Source organism: Rattus norvegicus, chromosome 11 (genome assembly GCF_021556685.1).
Source record: "Rattus norvegicus strain SHRSP/BbbUtx chromosome 11, alternate assembly SHRSP_T2T, whole genome shotgun sequence".
Lineage (NCBI taxonomy): Eukaryota > Metazoa > Chordata > Mammalia > Rodentia > Muridae > Rattus > Rattus norvegicus.
The window spans coordinates 82,701,128-82,721,809 of NC_141544.1; the positions used below are offsets into that span (position 1 = coordinate 82,701,128).

The 20,682-nt window shown below is 37.7% G+C and overlaps 1 protein-coding gene across 51 annotated transcripts in view; it reads right to left on the reverse strand.

Annotated features, from left to right (window-relative positions):
* Positions 1–20,682, reverse strand: part of Dlg1 (discs large MAGUK scaffold protein 1) — a 191,584-nt gene that overhangs the window by 19,667 nt on the left and 151,235 nt on the right. For 23 of the 51 annotated variants that reach the window (NM_012788.2, XM_087575507.1, XM_087575526.1 and 20 more), the window contains 4 exon segments: positions 6,438–6,471; positions 11,385–11,454; positions 17,044–17,220; positions 18,952–19,066. In NM_012788.2, the coding sequence (NP_036920.2) occupies positions 6,438–6,471; positions 11,385–11,454; positions 17,044–17,220; positions 18,952–19,066 (396 nt within the window). 51 annotated transcript variants of the gene reach the window in all.

The window sequence follows — 20,682 nt, forward strand, 5'->3', positions numbered from 1 at the left end:
TCTTTCCTCTCAGGCCTAGGTTTCAGAGGCCATCCAAAGCTCTGTAGATACAAACTGTCTCAAAAAAGTCATGACAAGGGAACCGGAGATGCTGAGTGAGGCTCCGTTCTAACAGGTCACAATTCCTTAGCAACTACCCTTTGACAACAAAGCAACTCCCCCAATACATATTAGTAAAAAGCTGCCTAACCTGGTCAAAAGTGGCCCCATTTCACTAACTTGATCATGAGAAACAGGCACTCACTCATCTCTCAATAATTATCTTCCTTGAATAAAAGAGCAAAAAATTTCATTCAGAAAAAAAGGAAAAAGGAAAACTTTCAAGGACAGAGGGAAACCCAATTTTCTAATGTTAGGGAGAAGGGAAGAACAACAACATTTCAGGGAGGAAGGTGTTGAGGCTAAGGTTGGTTGCGCCTGTTCTGGAAATCGACACCTCTGTTAGAAGGCAGAACAGACCTCATGAGAATGAGAAATAAACCGGAGATTCTCTAAAAACCACTGTGCATGTTCATGCGTGTGCGAGGCCAGTGGTCAGCAGCAAGTGTCTTCCGCCAGCTCCCCATCTTATTTCTGAGATGGTTTTCCACTAAGCCTGGAGCTCACTGACTGGGTAAGACCAGCCACGTCTGATGAGTTCCCCACTTTTACTCCTAAGGACTAGGGTTACTTCATCTCATTAGGCCTTCTTTGTTTTGTTTTTCCTTGTTTCCTCTTAAACATCAGGTCCCCATGTTTGTGAGAAAAACACTTTGTTTCCCAGCCTTAAGAATGCAGATGTCTCTTTAGTCACAGTTTACATTTTAAATAAAGCACTTACAACTTTTAAAACAGAATTAGGGGAGGGAAAGTTATTGCAAGTTACCTACCAAATGACCCCTCTCCCCCCATGTTCAAGGAACCCTAATAAAGTCAATGGGTTGTAAAAAGGGAACAAAAGACTATGAAAGAGAGACTTGTGGGAAGAAAAAAGGGTTCAGTGGGATCAGAGAAGATGATGGGGTGAAAATGTATATATGTAAAAAACTGCCAGGGAATAAAAGAGGAATTTGTAATGACTTTTTTTTTTTTTACAATTTAAGAAACTTCAACAAAATAATTATATCTAAAAATTAGAAATAGAATTGACAAGCACATGTAAAAACAGGTAAAGTTTACATTAATCTTTTCCTTTTTCCACTTTTCTGTGTGCATATGCATGTTTTACATGTGTGTGGCTGTGTATGCATGTGGAGGCCCCAAGTGGATGCTCTTCTGCCTGTTCAGTGTGAGATCAGACCTACAGCACACTGACACTGCTGGTCCCTCTTGCTTGCCCTGGGGACCCTGTTTTTGCCTTTAGAGGTTGGAATTACAGGCAGGCTGCCATACCCACCCAACAGTTACATGGGTCCTGGGGTTCGAACCATGCTTCTTATAGTTGTGGGGGCAACTGCTTAACCACTGAGCTAGCTCTTCAGCCCCCTCCCAATTTTTTGTCATGTTAGTATAATACAATACAATCATTTGAAATTCCCAAATGCTATTCAGTTTAACTTATAAATTCCAATTCACCTGTTATTTAGACATTTCAGTTTGCTTTAACTGTTTTTACAACGTTACTTCTATAGGTCCTCATTTATATCACCTTTTACCTATCCTGTTTTGCAGTGAGAGACAGGAGTGATTACTGCTGAGCTGGTGACTGTGAAGTAAGGAATGAATACTGCAGGGTTTATGTTTACTGTCCTACCATTCAACACATCTGACACACCGCACAATAAAATGTTACTATTCTCTATTTTATATTTTACTTACTCACCTCAAGCTCTTTAAAACTGCCAAAAGGTACACTGTAACAAACTTCTGTGTTCTTCACATTTTCTGTATGTGGTTTCTCTATAATAAAGCCTTGCTACACTCAGAGGGTAGGGTGGGCCTCAGACTAGGATAGGCACTGGTACTGCTTGAGCTTACAAGAAAGGAAGGTAAAGTACCTCTCCTCTACTTTGGGGCTGGGGCTGGGGTACAGCTCCGTGGTACTGTGCTTGCTTAACTAAGTGCCTGGGTCCAAGCCCCAGCTCTGCCTGAATAAAAACAAAACAAAACCTTGAATACAATTATCAAAGGAAGCTAGACAGCTGGTACATAGATTCAAAAGGGTTTAAACCGGATGTCAAAGGGAAGGCAAGGATACGAAGCAGCCAGAGCCATCTACTGGGGTTAGGCATGTGGATAAAGACACTCTAGAAAATTATTTGCCAGAGCCACGATCCCTAGATATCCAAGGAAGGCTGGTTCCTGGACTCCGCTGAGGTGTGTTGAAGTGTGAGATGTGACTGTCCCTTCATGGAACTTGGAGGATTCGCATGTATTTCCTGCTCTCCAAGTTCTTTCCTTCCTAGATAGAGCCTCACGGAGTGCAGGCTGGCCTGTAACAGGCAGCCAAGTCTGTCCTTAAACGCCATCTCATGGAGCCTCTAAGGTCCTGAATGCTGTAGGTAGGCACAAAGCAGCCCCCATATATTTTGATCATTTTCTGCTTCTATAATACCCAATATAGTGCAAATGATGGTTATGCTGTGTTGTTCAGAGTATGAGAAGGGAATTAAAGCCAGCTCAGTGTGCCGCTGGAGGTTGTGAGGTGAGTATTGGTAAATAAAGTGTCTTGGAAAGCCCGAGAATCTGTGAAATGCAGACACTGCAGGAGATGCCATTACTTCATGTCTGTTCATTTACTGCAGTGCTTTGCAAATTCAAGTTTCTCCCTAAATATTTTCAATCTGCAGTTGGTTCAACTCATAGATATGGAGACCATGCACATGGAGAGACGACTCTGTAGAGCTCAACAAATACATATGCACGACCTACAAAGTTCTCCCCTTCCTATACATTCCCCAAAAGAAAGGCATATATCTGAATATCAAAAGACGGGCACAAGAGTATTCAAAACATTATTTCAAAGTGCCAAGCACATTTTGTTTGCATATCTGAAATGTTATTCATCCTTATTTGCTGTGTGTACTGTGAGCATTGTCTATACCTTGTGTGTGGGCCAGGCTGATCTCCTCAGGCCTGTGATGCTCTTGCTTCTTCTGTCTTCCCAGGGCTAGGTTACAGGCATGGGCCACCATGCCTGGTTCTTATTATGACTTGCAAATGCCCTATAATTCTATACGGATAAATTATATTTCACTAACCATTTCCAAATTAAGACACTCCAGAATGGCTTCAATCTCCCCCTTTTTTGCTTTTGCTTCTAAAGAATGATAAAATTTATCTCCATCTCCAATTATATCCTGAGGATAATCTCCTTGAAGTGGATTTAATGAGTCGAGAGAGAGATTTTTTTGAGAAAAGATGCATTAATTTATCGTTGTACTCACAGCGCATTAAAAAGTTACTCTACAGAATGCTTCCATCACGAATGTGTCTCCAGAAAAAGGTAAAACATTACTTTGTATATGCTGACTACTGTGGAAACAGTATTCTTGAGTATACACACATGCTTGTTGTATCTACTTATGAGAATGGCTAGGGCTGCACTTGTGTCTTCTCCTAAAGGTTCAGAATTAAGGACCTGGCTCCAGCTTGGTGCAATCAGAAGTTAGTAGATACATCAGAAGTGCAGCCTAGGGGGCAGCTTTAGGTCACTGAAGGTGTGATCTTCAAGAATACAGTAGGACCCTTGCCTTTTCCAGGCCTTTTCTGAACTTTCTGGCACTAATAGGTGAACATCTCATTGAACTACTCATTGTACAATGATATGCTGCCTCACCACAAGTCTTCCAAACAACAGGCCAAGGGATCACGGATGGAACTTATAAGCGGAGTAAAAATGAACATTTGTCTTTAAAGCTGACTATCGTAGGGTTCTGTTGTTGTTGTTGTTGTCAGTATCAGAAAGGCAGCATACTTGTATTATCTCTTGTCCAGTTATCTAGTAGACAGTCGGTTTCTTACTGATCATAAGAAACATGTACTTGATGAAGATATATTCTTCCAGGTCTAGGGCTCTGTGTGAGGTACCTGATGCAAATTTAAGACCCCACATTGACCCTTACTCTAGGAACAAGTATTCTCTAAATCTTCTCTCTTTCCCATCGCCGCCTCCTCTTTCTCCTCTCTTTCCCACCTCTTGTATTTTTAAGATGCCTGGTGAACACAATTATTTCAAATGTAACCACATTTTACCTATCTTCTCAAACATTCCCTTCTGAGTAGGTATGCATATTTATTCTTTTTCCCCCCAAATCCTACATTGCCAATCCCAAGCAACTATTTGTAACACAAGTACAAGTGTGGCTTTGGCACTTGAGAGCTTTGCACAACTCTGTTTACATAAGAGGAAAGTAAACAGATACAAGAAACCTCTGTGGCTATATGGAGGAAGTTTTTGAGTTACTTTATACAATTGTAAAAACAGAAAACAAATGTTTTCAAACTGTGTTATCACTTTCCTTCTGAGCACCCGCCTACCTCTTACTGAGTTCTATCGCCTTTGGTCTGACTTTGAGTCAGCTTAGACACTAGGGAAGTGTCAGTAATGTCCTGCTGCACCCTTCTTCCAGAATTCCCTCTATCATAACAAGAAGCCTGCGATGCTTTATGTATCTGTCTTATGTGATAACCTCCTTCATACCCAGTTTTAGGATTCTACTGGTATTTTTCTGCTCCTTCAATATTTTCTGAATAAAACCTTGACCTTTAGGTTGCCAAGTTAATAAATTCTTTCAATTTCTGTCCTGTGAAATGAAGCAGGTACTCATAATTCAATGAGTTATACTGTGTAAAAAATTAAATCTTTACCCAAGTGACACTGCCTGATAACCTGTTATTTTTCATAAATTTTCCTTAAGGAAGTTTTCATTTCCAACTAGAGACACAGGGCAAGGTATAGTCATATATACCTGTAAAAATGGGATCCATAATTACATACAGCAGTGTCAATGAGATTCAAAGATTCCAAGTTGACTCATATAACCTTTAAAACATATCAACCTCAAGACAAACCCCAGAGCCCTGGTAATCTGTGGGGTATATTTTCTAGCTATTGAAGGTTTTCATTAATTTTTCCAAAATGTAAAACACTAAAAAGAAGGTACTGCTAGTGATAGGAATCTGTGGTTACTACCAATTGTATTTTTAATTAAAAAATTGCATACAATATATTTTGATCATGTTTTCCCCCTACTTCAAGGTCTCTCAGATCATTCCCATCTCCCTACCCACCCCACTAACAAAACACAAACATGAACGAGCACAGCCTGCCCAGAGCAGAGCGAGCACAGCCTGCCCGGTGGAGGCATGTTACACCAAGGCCACTCTCTTCAGCTTACTGCAGCCTATGGTGTTTAGATCAAAGTAAAAGTGTCTACCTAAAAAATGTAATATAATGTTTATTATTTAATGATATAATTCTTGGAAGGTTAACTAGCTAATTATCAATGAAACTACAAGAAAGTTTTCAAAATGCTTAATAAGTCAAATGAAATAAACAATTTAACAAAAAAATTTAGCCTGAATGTTTATTTCTACGAGTAGAGATCACCTAAATTAACTTAGTAATTTTTGATGACTTTTCAAACTTAAGCAATTAGAAAATATTCAAATTCAAAACAGCATGTCATAGCAAATCAGGCTGGCCTCGTACTCATCCTGTCAGGGATGGGGTCATGGCGCCTGCCGCCATGCTCAGCTCTTTCTCAGTTATTAAGAGTCTGTCTATGTATCAGAATCCACTAATCTTTATACGACGCTATCAGTTGAAAGTTGAGAACAGCAAAAACAGGAACAACAAATCCAAATCAATAACCTCTTGGCTGAGGGACACTTAATCAGTTAACTGTAGTGATTTAAACTTGTTTTTAAAAGGGAGACACAAAACTCCAGAGCTGTACATATCTATATTATATTAAGATGGACAGGTGATATTACTAAAAAAAACTTAAAAATTTGTACTTAAAAGAAATTTATACTAGAAAGTCTATACTTTTTTTTTTAAAGATTTATTTATTTATTATATATAAGTACACTGTAGCTGTCTTCAGATACATCAGAAGAGGGCATCAGATCTCTTTACAGGTGGTTGTGAGCCACCATGTGGTTGCTGGGAATTGAACTCATGACCTCTGGAAGAGCAGTCAGGCGCTCTTAACCGCTAATCTCTCCAGCCCTAGAAAGTCTATACTTAAAAACTGTCTAGCAAAAGTAACTACCAGAAAAATTATGAAATTCAAAACATAACTGGGTTCTCAAGTGGCATTCTAAAAGCGGAACATGAGAAAACCAAACTGGTGTCACAGAAGTAAAAGTCCCAAGCTTGTTCTAACATGGAAAGCCTGAAAGCCATCTAAAGCACACACCTCCTCATGCCAGCAAGGCACTGCTGTGAACCTCAAAATGTCCCTGAATAGGTAGGAGGCTAAAAATAACTTGGGAGTATTTTGATCACTTACTCAGGCCTTTTGATCCCATGTCGTCAGGGATCTCCTGTAGAAAGTAGTCCCCAGAGAGCAAGCAATAAAAAGATAATCAAAGAAAATAGTTGTCAGTGATGCACAGAATTGGTGCTACAGCAAGAGACAGTTCCAAGACCATTACAGGTACACACAGCCTACAAAGCATGGCTGTAGACTTTTCAAAGTTGAGAATGAACTACCAACTATAAATGGTATCTACAAAAAGGATGAAAACTGGAGCTTAGGGGTTAATTAGAAAAGGAAGGCAAAATTTCAGGCCATTTTGATATTTTACAAGCAAACTTTACATTATCTATATTTAATGATGAAAAAAGATAAAATGGAGCGATTCCAGATGACTTAATAGTATCAGAAACTGGCAGTACTATGCCTACAAACCAGGCACCTTCATGTTCCTCAGACATATTCTTTAATGGGTAAATGTTAAGTGCTTTTATGAACCCTTACTTCAAGGAATCTATTTTATGTTATAAACAGATAAATATGTGGTTCAAGAAATCCTAGGTGCCAGAAAGTTAAGACTGGCATGCAAATTAATTTGTGTGTATTAAATTTCCCTGGTGAAGAGAATCAGTAACCTGTTGCAGCTCTTGAAACTGTCTCCATGGTAACAGCCAACTGCAGGGCAGTAGGTCCCTCTACATTCTATTATCAGTTGACCAATGAATCCACATACTTACGGTCAGCATCACTTGTTTCCTGCTCACTCTGGTCCTTGTTCTTGTAGAAGGGAAATTTTCGGGAAAAGAGGTTCTTTTTACGCTTGTCATTGAATGACTGCTGAAGAAGAGAAGGAGGGGCAAAACAAAGGGGTGTCTACTTCTGTGTGCACAAAGGCCCAGCCTAGCAGCTATGGAAGCTGACTCCTGGGACCACAGACTGCATGCAGTTTGCATGAATTTTATACTGCTCACATGAAAAATTAACTTCTAATTCTGTATAAGGTTTTATAATTCTATTATTTTGCAAATGGTAAATATTAAAATTGTAGAGCACATTCAGTTTTATCTTAAAGAATAAATGCTACTTGACAAAAATGTTAAAAAGGGTTGGGTTAATCAGATTACTATTATAGTATAAACCAAGTTAATATTTATTTATATGACTGTATTTTTCTAGGAAATTTCCAAGGTGGAGTACTAGATAGGTGATACCACCCTATTTTTCACGTTACACTGCTGCTCCATTATCTTTTACGTATATCAAGCAGCAATCTTGACTTTACTTTGTCCTAATTATACACTGTCTTTTATGCCTTTCTTTGTGGCTACAATGAATTAACACAATAGCTAATCTTAACAAAGCCAACCTAAATAATTATGAGGACGTTCCTAATTACAAGCGTTTCTTTTTTTTCAAGAGAAAAAGGTAAGTGCTGAACTCTGTGACATACACATGGAAAGACATTTGTGTGGTCACTGACTGGAGCTCGTGAGGCACAAAGGACAATGACACTTACTGCAGAGGAAGAGCCCCTGCGCAATTCTTTTGTTCTGGGCTTTCTGAGCGGAAATGACCTTAAAATCTGGAGTGGGGATATATGGAAGGCAGTGCTAGAGATGGCACCCGCTTCACCATTAAGCCAAGTCACTAGCCACAAAGACAGAAACTGTGCTTTGATTGTCCAAGTTGCTCTGTGCCAGAAGATGTTACATCAGCCCTTTACCATCCACCATTTACTTCTCAGGGCTTCAGTTCCTGTTGGTCAGTCTGGCTTGGAAATAGAGTGAACTATCTCAGAAACGAACAATTCCCAAGTTTTAAGCTGCATGATTTTTAAAAGCTTGATATGAGTATCATGATGAAATCTTATGCTACACTGGCTCCAACCTACCCAGGATGTGAATTGTCTTTCTGCCCAGTGCATCTACTTTGTACACCCTACTGACTCAGGAGTGACTGGGTAGCCATCTTTGTTATCAGACTGACTGTCTTGGTATCAATGCGTTTATGTTTAAGCAAACATCATTTTATTTAATGAACCCAAAGCACAAGGGTAGCAATAATGGCTATTCTATTCTTATAATCACTGTTACTATTAATTGCATGTGCTAATTTATAAATTACATTTGTCACAGACATGCATCTATAGGAGAAATGCAGCATATATGGGTTTTGTCCCAGCCATGGCTTCAGGAACCCACTACAGTCTTGAAATGTACTTTTCTCAGGTAAGTGGGCATTACTGTGTGTCACTGGAAGCACACGAACACCAGTCTGTACTGTATGTCCTTGTTTATAAACCATGCGGTGTGAACACTTAGGGAATTATTATAAGTGAAGTTTGATGAGTAAATTCATAAACCAAACAGATTATCTCAGAACATGAAGGTCTGGAGGAAGCAGAAGAGAGAACTCTGAAGCAGGGGTAGGGCTGTGCTGCAGAGGGGCAGGGCTGCACAAAGCCTGGGTCGGCAGTTACTTTAGAAGCTGTCAAGTGCACCATGGGATTAAAAATACCTGCCTGAAGGTTGGGGATTTAGCTCAGTGGTAGAGCACTTGTCTAGCAAACGCAAGGCCCTGGGTTCGGTCCCCAGCTCCGAAAAATAGAAGAAAGAAAAAAAAAATACTTGCCTGAGTCTAAATTTTAGAAAGGAGAAAATTTAAGTTTTAGCTGGGAAAAAAGGTAATCTCTCTTTTTTGCATAAGAATCGCTGGCTTAAGCTTACAATTTTTTGATAGAATTGATTTCTATTTATTTTTGACAAAGGTTATTTATCTACCCTGTTTACTGGACATACAGTGGTCAGGGTCAGCTTCCTAGCACAACCAAAGAACATGAAGTTTAAAATGCTTTGATTACTGTTATCTTCCCAGTTAGCCAAAATGAGATATCTCAAGGACACTAATACAGGATAGAAAGATGTGTGTTAGTTTAGAAATGTATTAATTATACTAATTTAATATCACCCAGGTGGAAAACTTAGTAAAAGTGCAAATATAAGTAGCATAAGCAAACAGTTAAAAAAAAAGTGTATGGAAAATACAAACTGAAGAGCTTTTTAGAAAAACCTTTAGTTTTTCTGTATTTTCAATAAAAATTATTATCTTTAATTTTTTAGTATCATTAATGTCATGTTGTAAGAGTGCAATAAACACAAGAAATGATACAATGCCACAAATTCTATGTGTATTAAATGCTGAAAGCAGCATTTCGAAAATAGTCAAATGAGTGCTAAAAATGTTAATGAGGAGCTGAAATGTTAAAGGTCAGTATTGAAAAAAAGTCTGCAGATCGTCATGTAAGGAAAGGGAAGGAGGAAGGGAAAGTATTACGGAAAGAAATGCAGTTCTGTATCAATGGCAAGCGTATTTTTACCCCACTCAGTACCATGCAGACTTCTGGTGCTGTGTTAGAACACAGTGACTGTGTACAAAGTCGGTTACAGTCAACAAACAAAGACTAAGACTCAAATGTCGTTAATTAAGTTAACTTCTCACAGAATGAAAGGAAAGTTAAAACATGCATCCTTTTTTTACAATTCACTGATAGTTTACTATACTGACTTCTTTTTAAATACACATATAAAACAAGTACAGAAAACACTGTTATTTAATATCCTGAGTATTTACTTTGGATTTTTCTTCCAATAAGAATTTCTAATTTAAACATCACTTCAGATTATAAGGTGTAATTTTGATTCTGAATTTTATAGAAATTTATCATTTTCAAAAATTGAATTATATTAAATTCATCCAGACTTAATTTCTTTAGAGTACTAAAGCTTTAAGCACTAGATGCTTGGTGACATCTGATGTCCAGGGATGGTAGTATATAGGAAGTAACTGACTATAAATGTCTACTTCAAGTATAATGAAAAGCTTATAAAATCTGCTTTAGATAAAAAAAACCCCAAAGAGGGGTTGGGGATTTAGCTCAGCGGTAGAGCACTTGTCTAGCAAGCGCAAGGCCCTGGGTTCGGTCCCCAGCTCTGAAAAAAAAAAAGAAAAAAAAAAAAAACCCCAAAGATATAAACATTATGAAAACCATTTCAATACAGCGTGTGTAAAAGTTCTTTCTTCAGGCTCACTTAAGAACACTTCACTGCAGGAGGCTATGGGTAATGAGGAATTGTACAGTCGTCTACCTGAAACCTGTACTATCCTTCTGATCTATCAGCATGTTGTATTTTCACACATCCAAACAGATTTAAACTAAATGAAAAAAAATAAACCTCTAAATATTTAAGAAATTTGATACATTTCCCCCACTATCTATACAACTTCTTTTGACTTTCTTTATTCCCTGTTTATAGCTTCATGTTGATCTTAATGTCAAAAATTGGATTCTAGTAAGAAATTTATAAAGGGGATACAGAACAAAGACCTCTCTACATGGCTTCACCTTTAACAACTTGTAAACTTACACTATGACTTAAATTAAAAAACATCCCCAACCCCACACATCCAACCAACCCTCTCTAATGACAGGGTCTTACTATGGAACCCCAATACCCTGAGATTCACTATGCAGTCAGGCTGGCCTCAAGCTCACAGAAATCTGTCTGCCTCTGTCTCCTAACTGCCATGTGCCACCACTCCAGGCAGGTAATAATAGTTAATTAATTAAACTAGCTGCCCCATAATACATGCAATTACAAGCAGGCTTGTTCCATTGCCTATCTGCTTCTCTGTGGCTTGGGATTGTAAGTGTACATTATCAACTCAACAAACACAGTTAAGTTACACCACTGAAAGCTAAATTCATATCATTTATAAAAATAACATTGACCCAAAGTTACTAAGAATCTATCAAATGACATAATCTGAAAGGTCTGCAGAATAGGTACTTTGTAATTAGTGATGACACTATTCTAATCTGTGGCAAGAGCTGTTTATAGTTAATTATTATGTAAGTCTTCTCATTTTAACAATAGAGCCAAAATAAAAATTATGGAAATGTAAGAGATTTTGTATACTCACCCCTTTGTCTCCTCTTGTTTTAGAATTGAATTTGACTGTTTTTAATCGGGCTCGTTCTTTCTTCTCAACTCTGTCAAAGTACAGAAGGTTATTGTCTTTGTTACTGGAGACTGAACTCTAAGCCATATATATATATATATATATATATGTGTGTGTGTGTGTGTGTGTGTGTGTGAGTATGTATGTATATAATATAAGCCATATATATAAATATATATATAAATATATATATAAACATATTTTTTAGCATCGAGTCCTGATTTCTAGAATTTTTTTTCTTTTGTTTATAATTTGGAGTTTTACTATGTGTCTAAGACTAATGTGAAAACTTTGATTCAAAACCTTACCTTAGTCTTCGGAGTAGCTGGCTGGAATTTATAGGTCTACATTACTATTCCTAGTTAAAATATTTTTCTCTTAAAGATTTTTGTGTGTACATGTATAGAAAGGACAATGTTAGGTGTCTTCCTCATTTGTTACCTATCATTAGAAAAATACATTTAATTGTATGTATGTATGTATGTATGTATGTATGTATGTATGTATGTATGTATGTATGTATACGTATGCATTCATGCCTGCCTCCCTGCCTGTGTGTAAAAATGAACAAGTGTGTAGGTACCCAGGAAGGATAGAAAAGTTGGCTCCTCTGGGAACTAAAGTCACAAGCATACATGACGTAGATGTTGGGACCCAAACTTGACCCTCTGTAAGAGGCAACACATGCTTAACTATTGAGCCATCTCTTCAGTCTCTGTCCTACGTTTGTGAGGCAGGGCTTTCCACTGCATCTACAGTTTCCAGTTTGGACAAGCACACTCCAGAGAGCTTCCTGTCTCTGCTTCCCCCAGTGCTGGAATTCCTGGTATGCACTGTCCCGAACCTGACATTTTTATGTGGGCGTGACACTTGTGTGACACTTTACAGACCAAACCATCTCACCAGTCCTTAGTAAAGTCCAATACAATTAAGAGCCTTGCTTGACACCACTTATTCTAAAATTCCTTAAACTTGCAGATAAATGATATGACACTTTACTGTGAAGTAAGAAACCTCTGAAGATGTACCAAACCACAGCATACAAGTACACACTGACATGCACTCAGTTTCATAATTATACTAAAAACAGACATCATTTCTGACTTTAGTCAGTTTCCAGGGTTCGTTCTTTCTTTCTCTTTTCTTTCTTTCTTCTCCTTCCTTCCTTTCTTTTGTTTTTAAATACTACCTTAGCATAGAACACAAATGATGAAAATAAAGCTTGAGGAAGAAAGTAAATGTAGCAAAGTCAACAACTAGGATGTATATTGTATTATCCTGAAAAATTCTGCACCGTTCTGTAGCTCTGAAACATAGAACTATGTGGAAAAAAATTAAGTTAATGTCAATAATCTATATGTATAAAGATGTAATAGTCTACAAGTCAGAGTTGAAAAGTATTTTGGAAGGGAGACCACAGGTAACCTTCCTTATGTCTTTGAGGGTGAAAGGTAACTTTGGGAACAAGTTAACAGGTATCAGAAAGACTGAATCTTCTTGTATCTACATACTGAGCATGGAGGCCCATGCTCATAATCCCTAGATGCAAGAAGCCGAGGCAGGAAGATCATTGTGAGCTTGAGGTCAGTCTGTATGACAGAGTGAGTTCTACTTAGGTTGGACTACAGTCCTGTTTCTCAAAGAAACAATAAACAATAAAGGGTCACCTATTCAAACATGCAAATTAAAACCCCCCAACTCTATAGACACAGTGACATCAATCAGAATCCTGCAGATTTGGTTTCATATAAATTAAATTTTTTATAAATCTTTAATTTTCAGCTTTTAAGTATGACAGCATACTCCAGAAAAACCTACCAGAACAGCCTATTAAAACTATATAGCGAATGTTTTATTGTGGATACAACAGAATCTTTTTTTTTAAAGATTTATTTATTATATAAGTACACTGTAGTTGTCTTCAGACACACCAGAAGGCATTGGATCCCATTACAGATGGTTGTGAGCCACCATGTGGCTGCTGGCAATTGAACTCAGGACCTCTGGAAGAGCAGTCAGTGCTCTTGACCACTGAGCCATCTCTCCAGCCCAACAGAATCTTAATACTCATAGATTAAAGCCCTATGTTCTTTGCTATTCCAGAAGAATACTTGGGGGTCTACAGTATGAGTAATTTGTTAACTTGTTCTAGTATTTACTGAGGGTACCACTAAATTAGAATTAATTAAATAAATATTTACCATTCAAAAATGGACTTTTTTAATCATTGTCTTATTCAGTAAATAAATAGTATTTGTAAATGCTACCTGAAATAAAATCAAGAAGTGTGAGAATTGTAATTTTTAATGGTATTAGATTTCTGGATAAAAGACAGTTAAGAAAATATAAATTTTAAAAATATTCAAGAAAAAAATAAAGGTGCCTGAATCTCCCCGAAGCTGGTGGTTATGAACTGTGTCTACAGCCGACCAGGACACTATGGAAGGATGCCATGCCTTTCTTTAGTGTGCAGAAAAGGCTGGGCATTAGCCTAGACGGTCATTTGATGAGCCCTCTCAGGGCCAAGCTTTTGAGAAACAGAGAGAACGTGCACGTGGAATTGGTGCTGGCTGGGGTCAAATGAGTGCAGTGTAAAGATGAAGATTTTGAAGATTTTGCGTGTGTGTATGTGGGCACAAAATGATGAAGAGTATGGGTGACATCAAGTGGCAGTGAGTTAATGGGAGGGAGGCTCCCCATCACACACCCACAGCTTTTGGTCAAGGGGAAACCCAGGCCCTAAGCAGAGCAGCTGAAGGCTGCATTTTATCTCTGTTTTCCACAGGAAAGACTGCTTAATGAAAGCTTCTTCATGTGTGTATAAACAAAAAACTACTCTCTTACATATAAATATGTAAATGCAAATGTGTTGTGTCTTCCTCTGTATTTTATGGTAGAAACATAATATTCTGTAGTATTATTTATAAACTGGAGGACGGATAGACACTTCAAGATGTATTCTCCTGTGTTCATTCTTTCCACCCAACTCAGCATGTTTCTCACTGGTTGAGAGCACATGTAAAGACTTTGTAGGGTGTAAGGCCCCAAAGGACAAATTTTAGAAGCTACAACTTTGATATTTAAGATGTGGGGTTCCTACTGAATTAAGAAGGCAGAGAGGAGTTTCTGAATTAAAGCATATGATATTCTAATACAGGAAAGAATGCCAAAGGCTGCACTCCTAAAATAAGATTTTCCATCAAACATATGCTTATACAACAGATGGGTCTTGCTAAGTATACAGCTCTAGCTAACGACAGCTATACCCCTTCAATCGTAATTACAAATCCTGGCGATACTTTTTTTTTTTTTTTTTTTTAAAGTTGATATATTAGACTTTAATAACATGAGTTGGGAAAGCACATAGTATACGGTAGTTGATAACACATACACACAAAATAATAGTCTTAAAAGTTTATTCCACTAGGTTTGTCAAACCTTTTTAAAGTTATTTTCTAACTATTCCTAATTTTCTAATAGTTTCAGAAGTCAACTGCGCACACTGAATAATCTCAGAAAATAATATAATTGGAAATTTTTCAATAATCAACAGTAAAACTACTGGTAATTTTAGGTTTATGTCCTAGCAGTGTTTGCTTCATAATTCAATAAAAGTTACATATATCTACCTTGTGCTGTTTTGTCTCCATGTTACATCTTACTTATACTTTATCTAAATCTACATTGTTTTACTATGTAAGCCACTATTTATCTTTCCACAAACATGGGCATCAAATACATTCTAGACTGTCTGGTTACCTCTGTGCCTGCCTTCAACATGCCTGCAGCACCAGCAACATATAGGTTAGATCCCTTACCAGACCCCCAACTCCCCTGCCATCTGAGTCCTCCTGGGCATACCCAGCTACCCTGAGCTACAGTCTGTACCTCTGAGTTCCACTGTCCAGTCCAAGGCTGCCCATCAGAGGCCTGCTATACCAGGATCATCCAGAGACAACCAGATGGTTAATGGCCAGCATAAGAACACAATCAACAAAAGCCAAGGCAATGTGGCACCTTCAGAGCCCAGCTGCCTACTACAGCGAAACCTGGATATCCTAATACAACTAAGCACAAGAAAATTACTTTAAATTCAATCTTATAAAGATGATAGATCCTGGCGATACTTTAACATTGTTCTTGGGCCTAAGTAGTAGTTGAGGGATAGAATGGGTGTGTAGCATGCACAACGCCTGGGAGCTTGATCCCTAATAATGTGAATAAAGTATTTCTATGTCTGTGCTACAGAAGAGAGACAGATGTGATTTTGGAGTATTTCGATTAGAAGAAGTATAAACCCAACTCGTGGATGAACCTGATGCTGGATGAAGTGAGCGGCTGTAGGAGCCTGGGCATCACATCTGCTGGTTACCTTGACATGTCAGGTGAATGAGATAAGAAAGACAGGGAGCATATTACAGGAGTCTCCTTTCTCCTCCTCCTCCCTTTAAAAAAAAAGAACCTAATTTTTACTTTCTTTGCAGCCCCAGGGATTGAACCCAGGCTTCATGCATGCTGGGTAATCAAACCTAGTCCTCTAGAAGAGCAGCCAGTGCTTGCTCTTTTAACTGCTGAGCCACCTCTCTAGCCCCTCAAAGACAATCCAGTGAGGGTATTTCCTAGTTGGATCTTTGATTACTTTTCTGTTTGTTTGAGACAGAGTCTCAGAATGTAGCCTAGACTGGCCTGGAACTCACAGAGTGTATATGTTACCTCACCAGACTTTCCATTGGTTACATTTAAATGTGACAGAATTAAATGGTAATGAATCACACCCTGGAAGACAGAGCATAGAGTCACTATTCAAGAAAAGGTATTAATTAATTTATTCAGCTTTCTTAACTTTAAGGCTCAGACAGAAAGACATATTGAGAATTCAATGTCAGCCTGTGATACACAACAACACTATGTCTCAGAAAACAAAGCTGAGGAGATGGCTTGGTGAGTAAACAAAGCGCTTAATGCATAACTCGGATCCTCAGAACTGCAATCCCTGCAGTGCTCCTGTGGTGATGTGGAGACAGGAGGATGTCTGAAAGCTCACAGGACTAGCTAGCCTGATAGAAGCAATGGTAAACAAGAGACCCTGCTGCAGACAAAGTGGAAGACAAGGACTGGCACATGTGTGCAATTCACATGCGTGTCTATACACACATGCACACACTCACCCCCTCTATATTTTAATTTGTTACACATATTTTGATATGTACAGGTAAAACAATTTATAAACCATGCTAATTAATTTAACAAACCTCAATAACCTCTCACCTCATTCTTTTGATGGTGAAAAACTTAGGCACAATTTTCTTAGCAAATTTCAAGTACACATTCAGTCTTGTCACCTATGACTCACCACAGAAGCACTCTGGAATTTATTCTTTTATAACGGACACTACCTTATCTCCTGCCAACATCCTCCCATTCCTCTTCTCCCTCCCTCTTGTAACTCTAGTAACTGCCAGAATAGTTTACATTTCACATAGTGAGATACAGCATTTGGATTTCTGGGTATGGCTACCTCTGCTGAGCATCATGTTTCTACACAGCAAGGTAAAAGAAATGCCGAGTAAACAATTCATTATTAACGCCATATTTTGAGGTAGTAAGACAAACCATTTACCTGCGTTTACTAGGAATTACTCCAACTTCGTCACTCTCACCATCTGGGGTCACCTGTCTGGCCTGCCACCACTCGTCATCAGAAGCATTGATAACATGGAGAATATCTCCGAATTTGAAGTTCAACCCTTGACTGGGAAGGCCACTGTCTTTAGTCTTGTCGTAATCAAAAAGGGCTCTAGACTCAAGAAAAAAGTTCATAAGAAGTTGTTATTGTCATATTAATCAATTTTAAAAATTTATGGGACCCCAGAAATATATAATTTGTACAGACAAATTATTAGTATAGGATAAATAGGTTAGGCCTGATTTTACATTATACATAAGGCAGTAACAACAATAACAAAAGAAGTCACAGCAATCACTCTGAAATGGAAACAGTCTAAGTCTATTATTTACTGCTTTCAGTGTTTAGGACAGACTGCATGCTCGGTTATTTATTTGATAACTGGAAACTGCTGTATTGAATAAGAGTATGTATATGAATTGCTACGGGCACAAAACTCAGTCTTCTTGCCTCAGCCTCCTCAGTGCTGGGATGTCTGGCTTTTTTATCTTACTGCTTTCTTACTGTGTCATCTAGGAAATGAAACTGACATACGTGGTTCAGTCACCCTTTCTACTGGACAGTGACACAGAGGGCCTTAGAGCGGTGGTTTCAGTACTGGACCCAGCACTTCCTGGGATAAGCTGCCCTTGGCTTCCCTTGGCTTTGTCTTTCCTATTAGAAGGGGCTAACAATGAACACTGTAGAGTTGTTCTGAGGACTCCATCAGATTTAGTAGAGAGTGTAGGAGAAGTGTACTCCAGCCACCACAGAGGACTGCTTGAATCTGGTGCTTCTGGTGAGCTTTGCTAATATATTGACACTCCATCTCATGATACAGAATAAAAAAAATCAAAAAATTGGCACCCCAAATTTTATTAAATATAACAAATTATATTAGATTTGTAAATGTGAAATTATATAGCTATTCTAAAAATTAAAATGTAAACATTATTATCTACTTTGATTAGATATTTAGAAAAAAACCTCTCAGTCATAGATTAACTAGCTAGATATGCAAGTATATAAATTGGGTACTAATACAATGATTACTCTGCCAGCTAATTACTACTTCTACTTGTTTGCAAGTGTAGAATTAACATCAGTTTAAAAGTCATTATCAGTGAAAATTAAGTACAAATTGCCAAGTTATTTTTAAAAGATATTGTATTAATTTAATTTACAGCAGTAAAATATAAAGTATCTCAAAATTTGTTAAAAAGAAATTAGCTAATTAACATAATATTTAAACTTAATTAAGTCCAAATAAACTCTCTTAGAAGTTCTTGGACTGAAGTGCACTGGCCCTGCATGCACAAGGCCTTGAGATTCTTAGCCCTGGGAGTGGGGTGGGGTGGGGTGGGGGTGGAGAGGGAATACTGTGATCCCCAAGCACTTTCAGCAAACAAGTGAGGAGAGCCAAGGAGAACTGTGTCAGTCAGACTGGAATACTTAACAGTTATTCTTTTATCTTAATCTGAAAATTGAAAATTAAGGTTAAAATATTTCCATGTTACTCAACACTTTCATAGTATTATTTTTTATTTTGTTATTTTATGTGTAGGAGTATATGCAGGGAAATATGATCTAACCAAGTTCATATAGTCACTACTAAAACATTAACCTAAATTCTCTTTTGTAGCCCACATTTGTCTTTTTTTATACCACTATTAATTCAAAAGGTCACGTAATTTATGTTATTAAAATATTCCAACTCTTGAGAGTATGTCAGAAAATCACTCATGAAAATGTTCTTATTGGTTCTATAGTAAATCCAAGTCAGTCCCAGTAAACAAACAGACAAGCAAACAGAATCTGCTTACACAGCCCATTAAGTGATACCCCTTTCCAAGTGACACTTACCTGACATAGAGGGACCGCTTTTGGCTGGTTCGGAGAGACCCTGACCCTGAGCTGACACTGCTGTTCATCATCTGCTCCCGCAAGTCGTGAATTTTAGCTTCAAAACGACTGTACTCTGACGGGGGAAAAGAAATGAACTAAATACTACTAAAAACAAGCTTTTTTTTTCTCCCCTGGAGCTGGGGACCGAACCCAGGACCTTGCGCTCGCTAGGCAAGTGCCCTACCGCTGAGCTAAATCCCCAACCCCCAAAAACAAGCTTTTTAAAGATAAAATGTACACTCTACATAGTGTCTTAAAACTGACCAAGTAGGCTAGAAGTCTAAAAGAGTAATAAGCTACTAAGAAATTAGAACTGGTTGGTCGAGGAGATCTTTGTTCAAATCACATTTAAGACAACTCTATGAATCAACTAACTAGCAATTTTATATTATTTGGATATAAAATTTAAAATAGGAATTATTCCAGTTTTCAATTAAAAAATGAAATTTACAGTAATTAATGTCAGATGCTTTGATGGATGAAATTTTTCTTAAAACAGATAATCTTAAACGTAGAACTTATGTAGAGTTAATAACAATGGAAAAAAAGCCAAACCAGCCAATAGAAGGAAAATTACAAAATTATTTTCTAAATTTTAAATTGCTGAAATGACAAAAAAGCAATCAGAAGTATATTAATAAAATTTAAAAAAGCAGTAAAATTTTTTTGACAATGGCTATTTTAAACCATATCATTATGTTAAAGACTACTAAATCCCCTGAACTGTAAGCTGGGTCAGAAGCTGTGACTCACAACAGTACCTCTGTTTGATGACGTAAAGTGTCTTCTCATTTGTTTCTTCCTGATGTGTCTACAGACTGAGGCTATAATCCCCACAGAACCGACCTAGGCTTCCATTTGTCTTCTCACTAAGTCTAATGTTACTGCCTTTGACAAGGGGTGTCTGGTGGGTTAAATATGTATACATCTCTTAATTCTTAAAACAGAAAAAGCCTACTTATTTATTGTGTGTTGAGGGAGGTGTAGAGATCCCATGGACCTGTGTGGACCCAAGTTGTCAAGACAACTTGAGGACTGGCTCTCTCTCAACTGTGTGGATTAGGACTGATCTCAGACCATCAGGCTTGCTCAATCACTCACTAGCCCATTAAGCTTTCAATTAGTCATTTAACTAACATTAGTAAGGACTCCTACTTTATTTAGTATGCTATACTTAGTACTATTTCAGTAATTTGAAGCAGAAACTGTTTATTTGTGTGTCTTGTTCCATATTGGATTTTTTTTTTTTTTGGTTATGTTTCTATCATTGCTTGAGTATTTTACTTTTTGGCACAGAGTATGAGAAAATAACAATATTTTCCCTGCCTGAATCTGGAAGCCAGCCATCTGTTCAAAAAGCCTCGGTTTTTAAAGAGGAATACACCTAGATCAGAGGGCAAGTTCTAAGGACTATGAACGCTCATTACTGTTGGGGTGTGACTATGGTATCAGGGGTAAGGTGTATCAGATAGTTATATATGCACATAAAGATGTTAGATGTTCTGAAACTGAGTTCATACTAAATATTCAAACTAACCCAATCTCACAGAATACATACTTAGCTTTTTTCCTCTTTGTATTTAACTCATAAAGATAATGGGTAATGCCAGCCTTATATGCATATTCACTCTATGTTTTGAACACAACCAAGCGTCCGTTCTCATCAGTATTCACCACTTTTCTGAATGT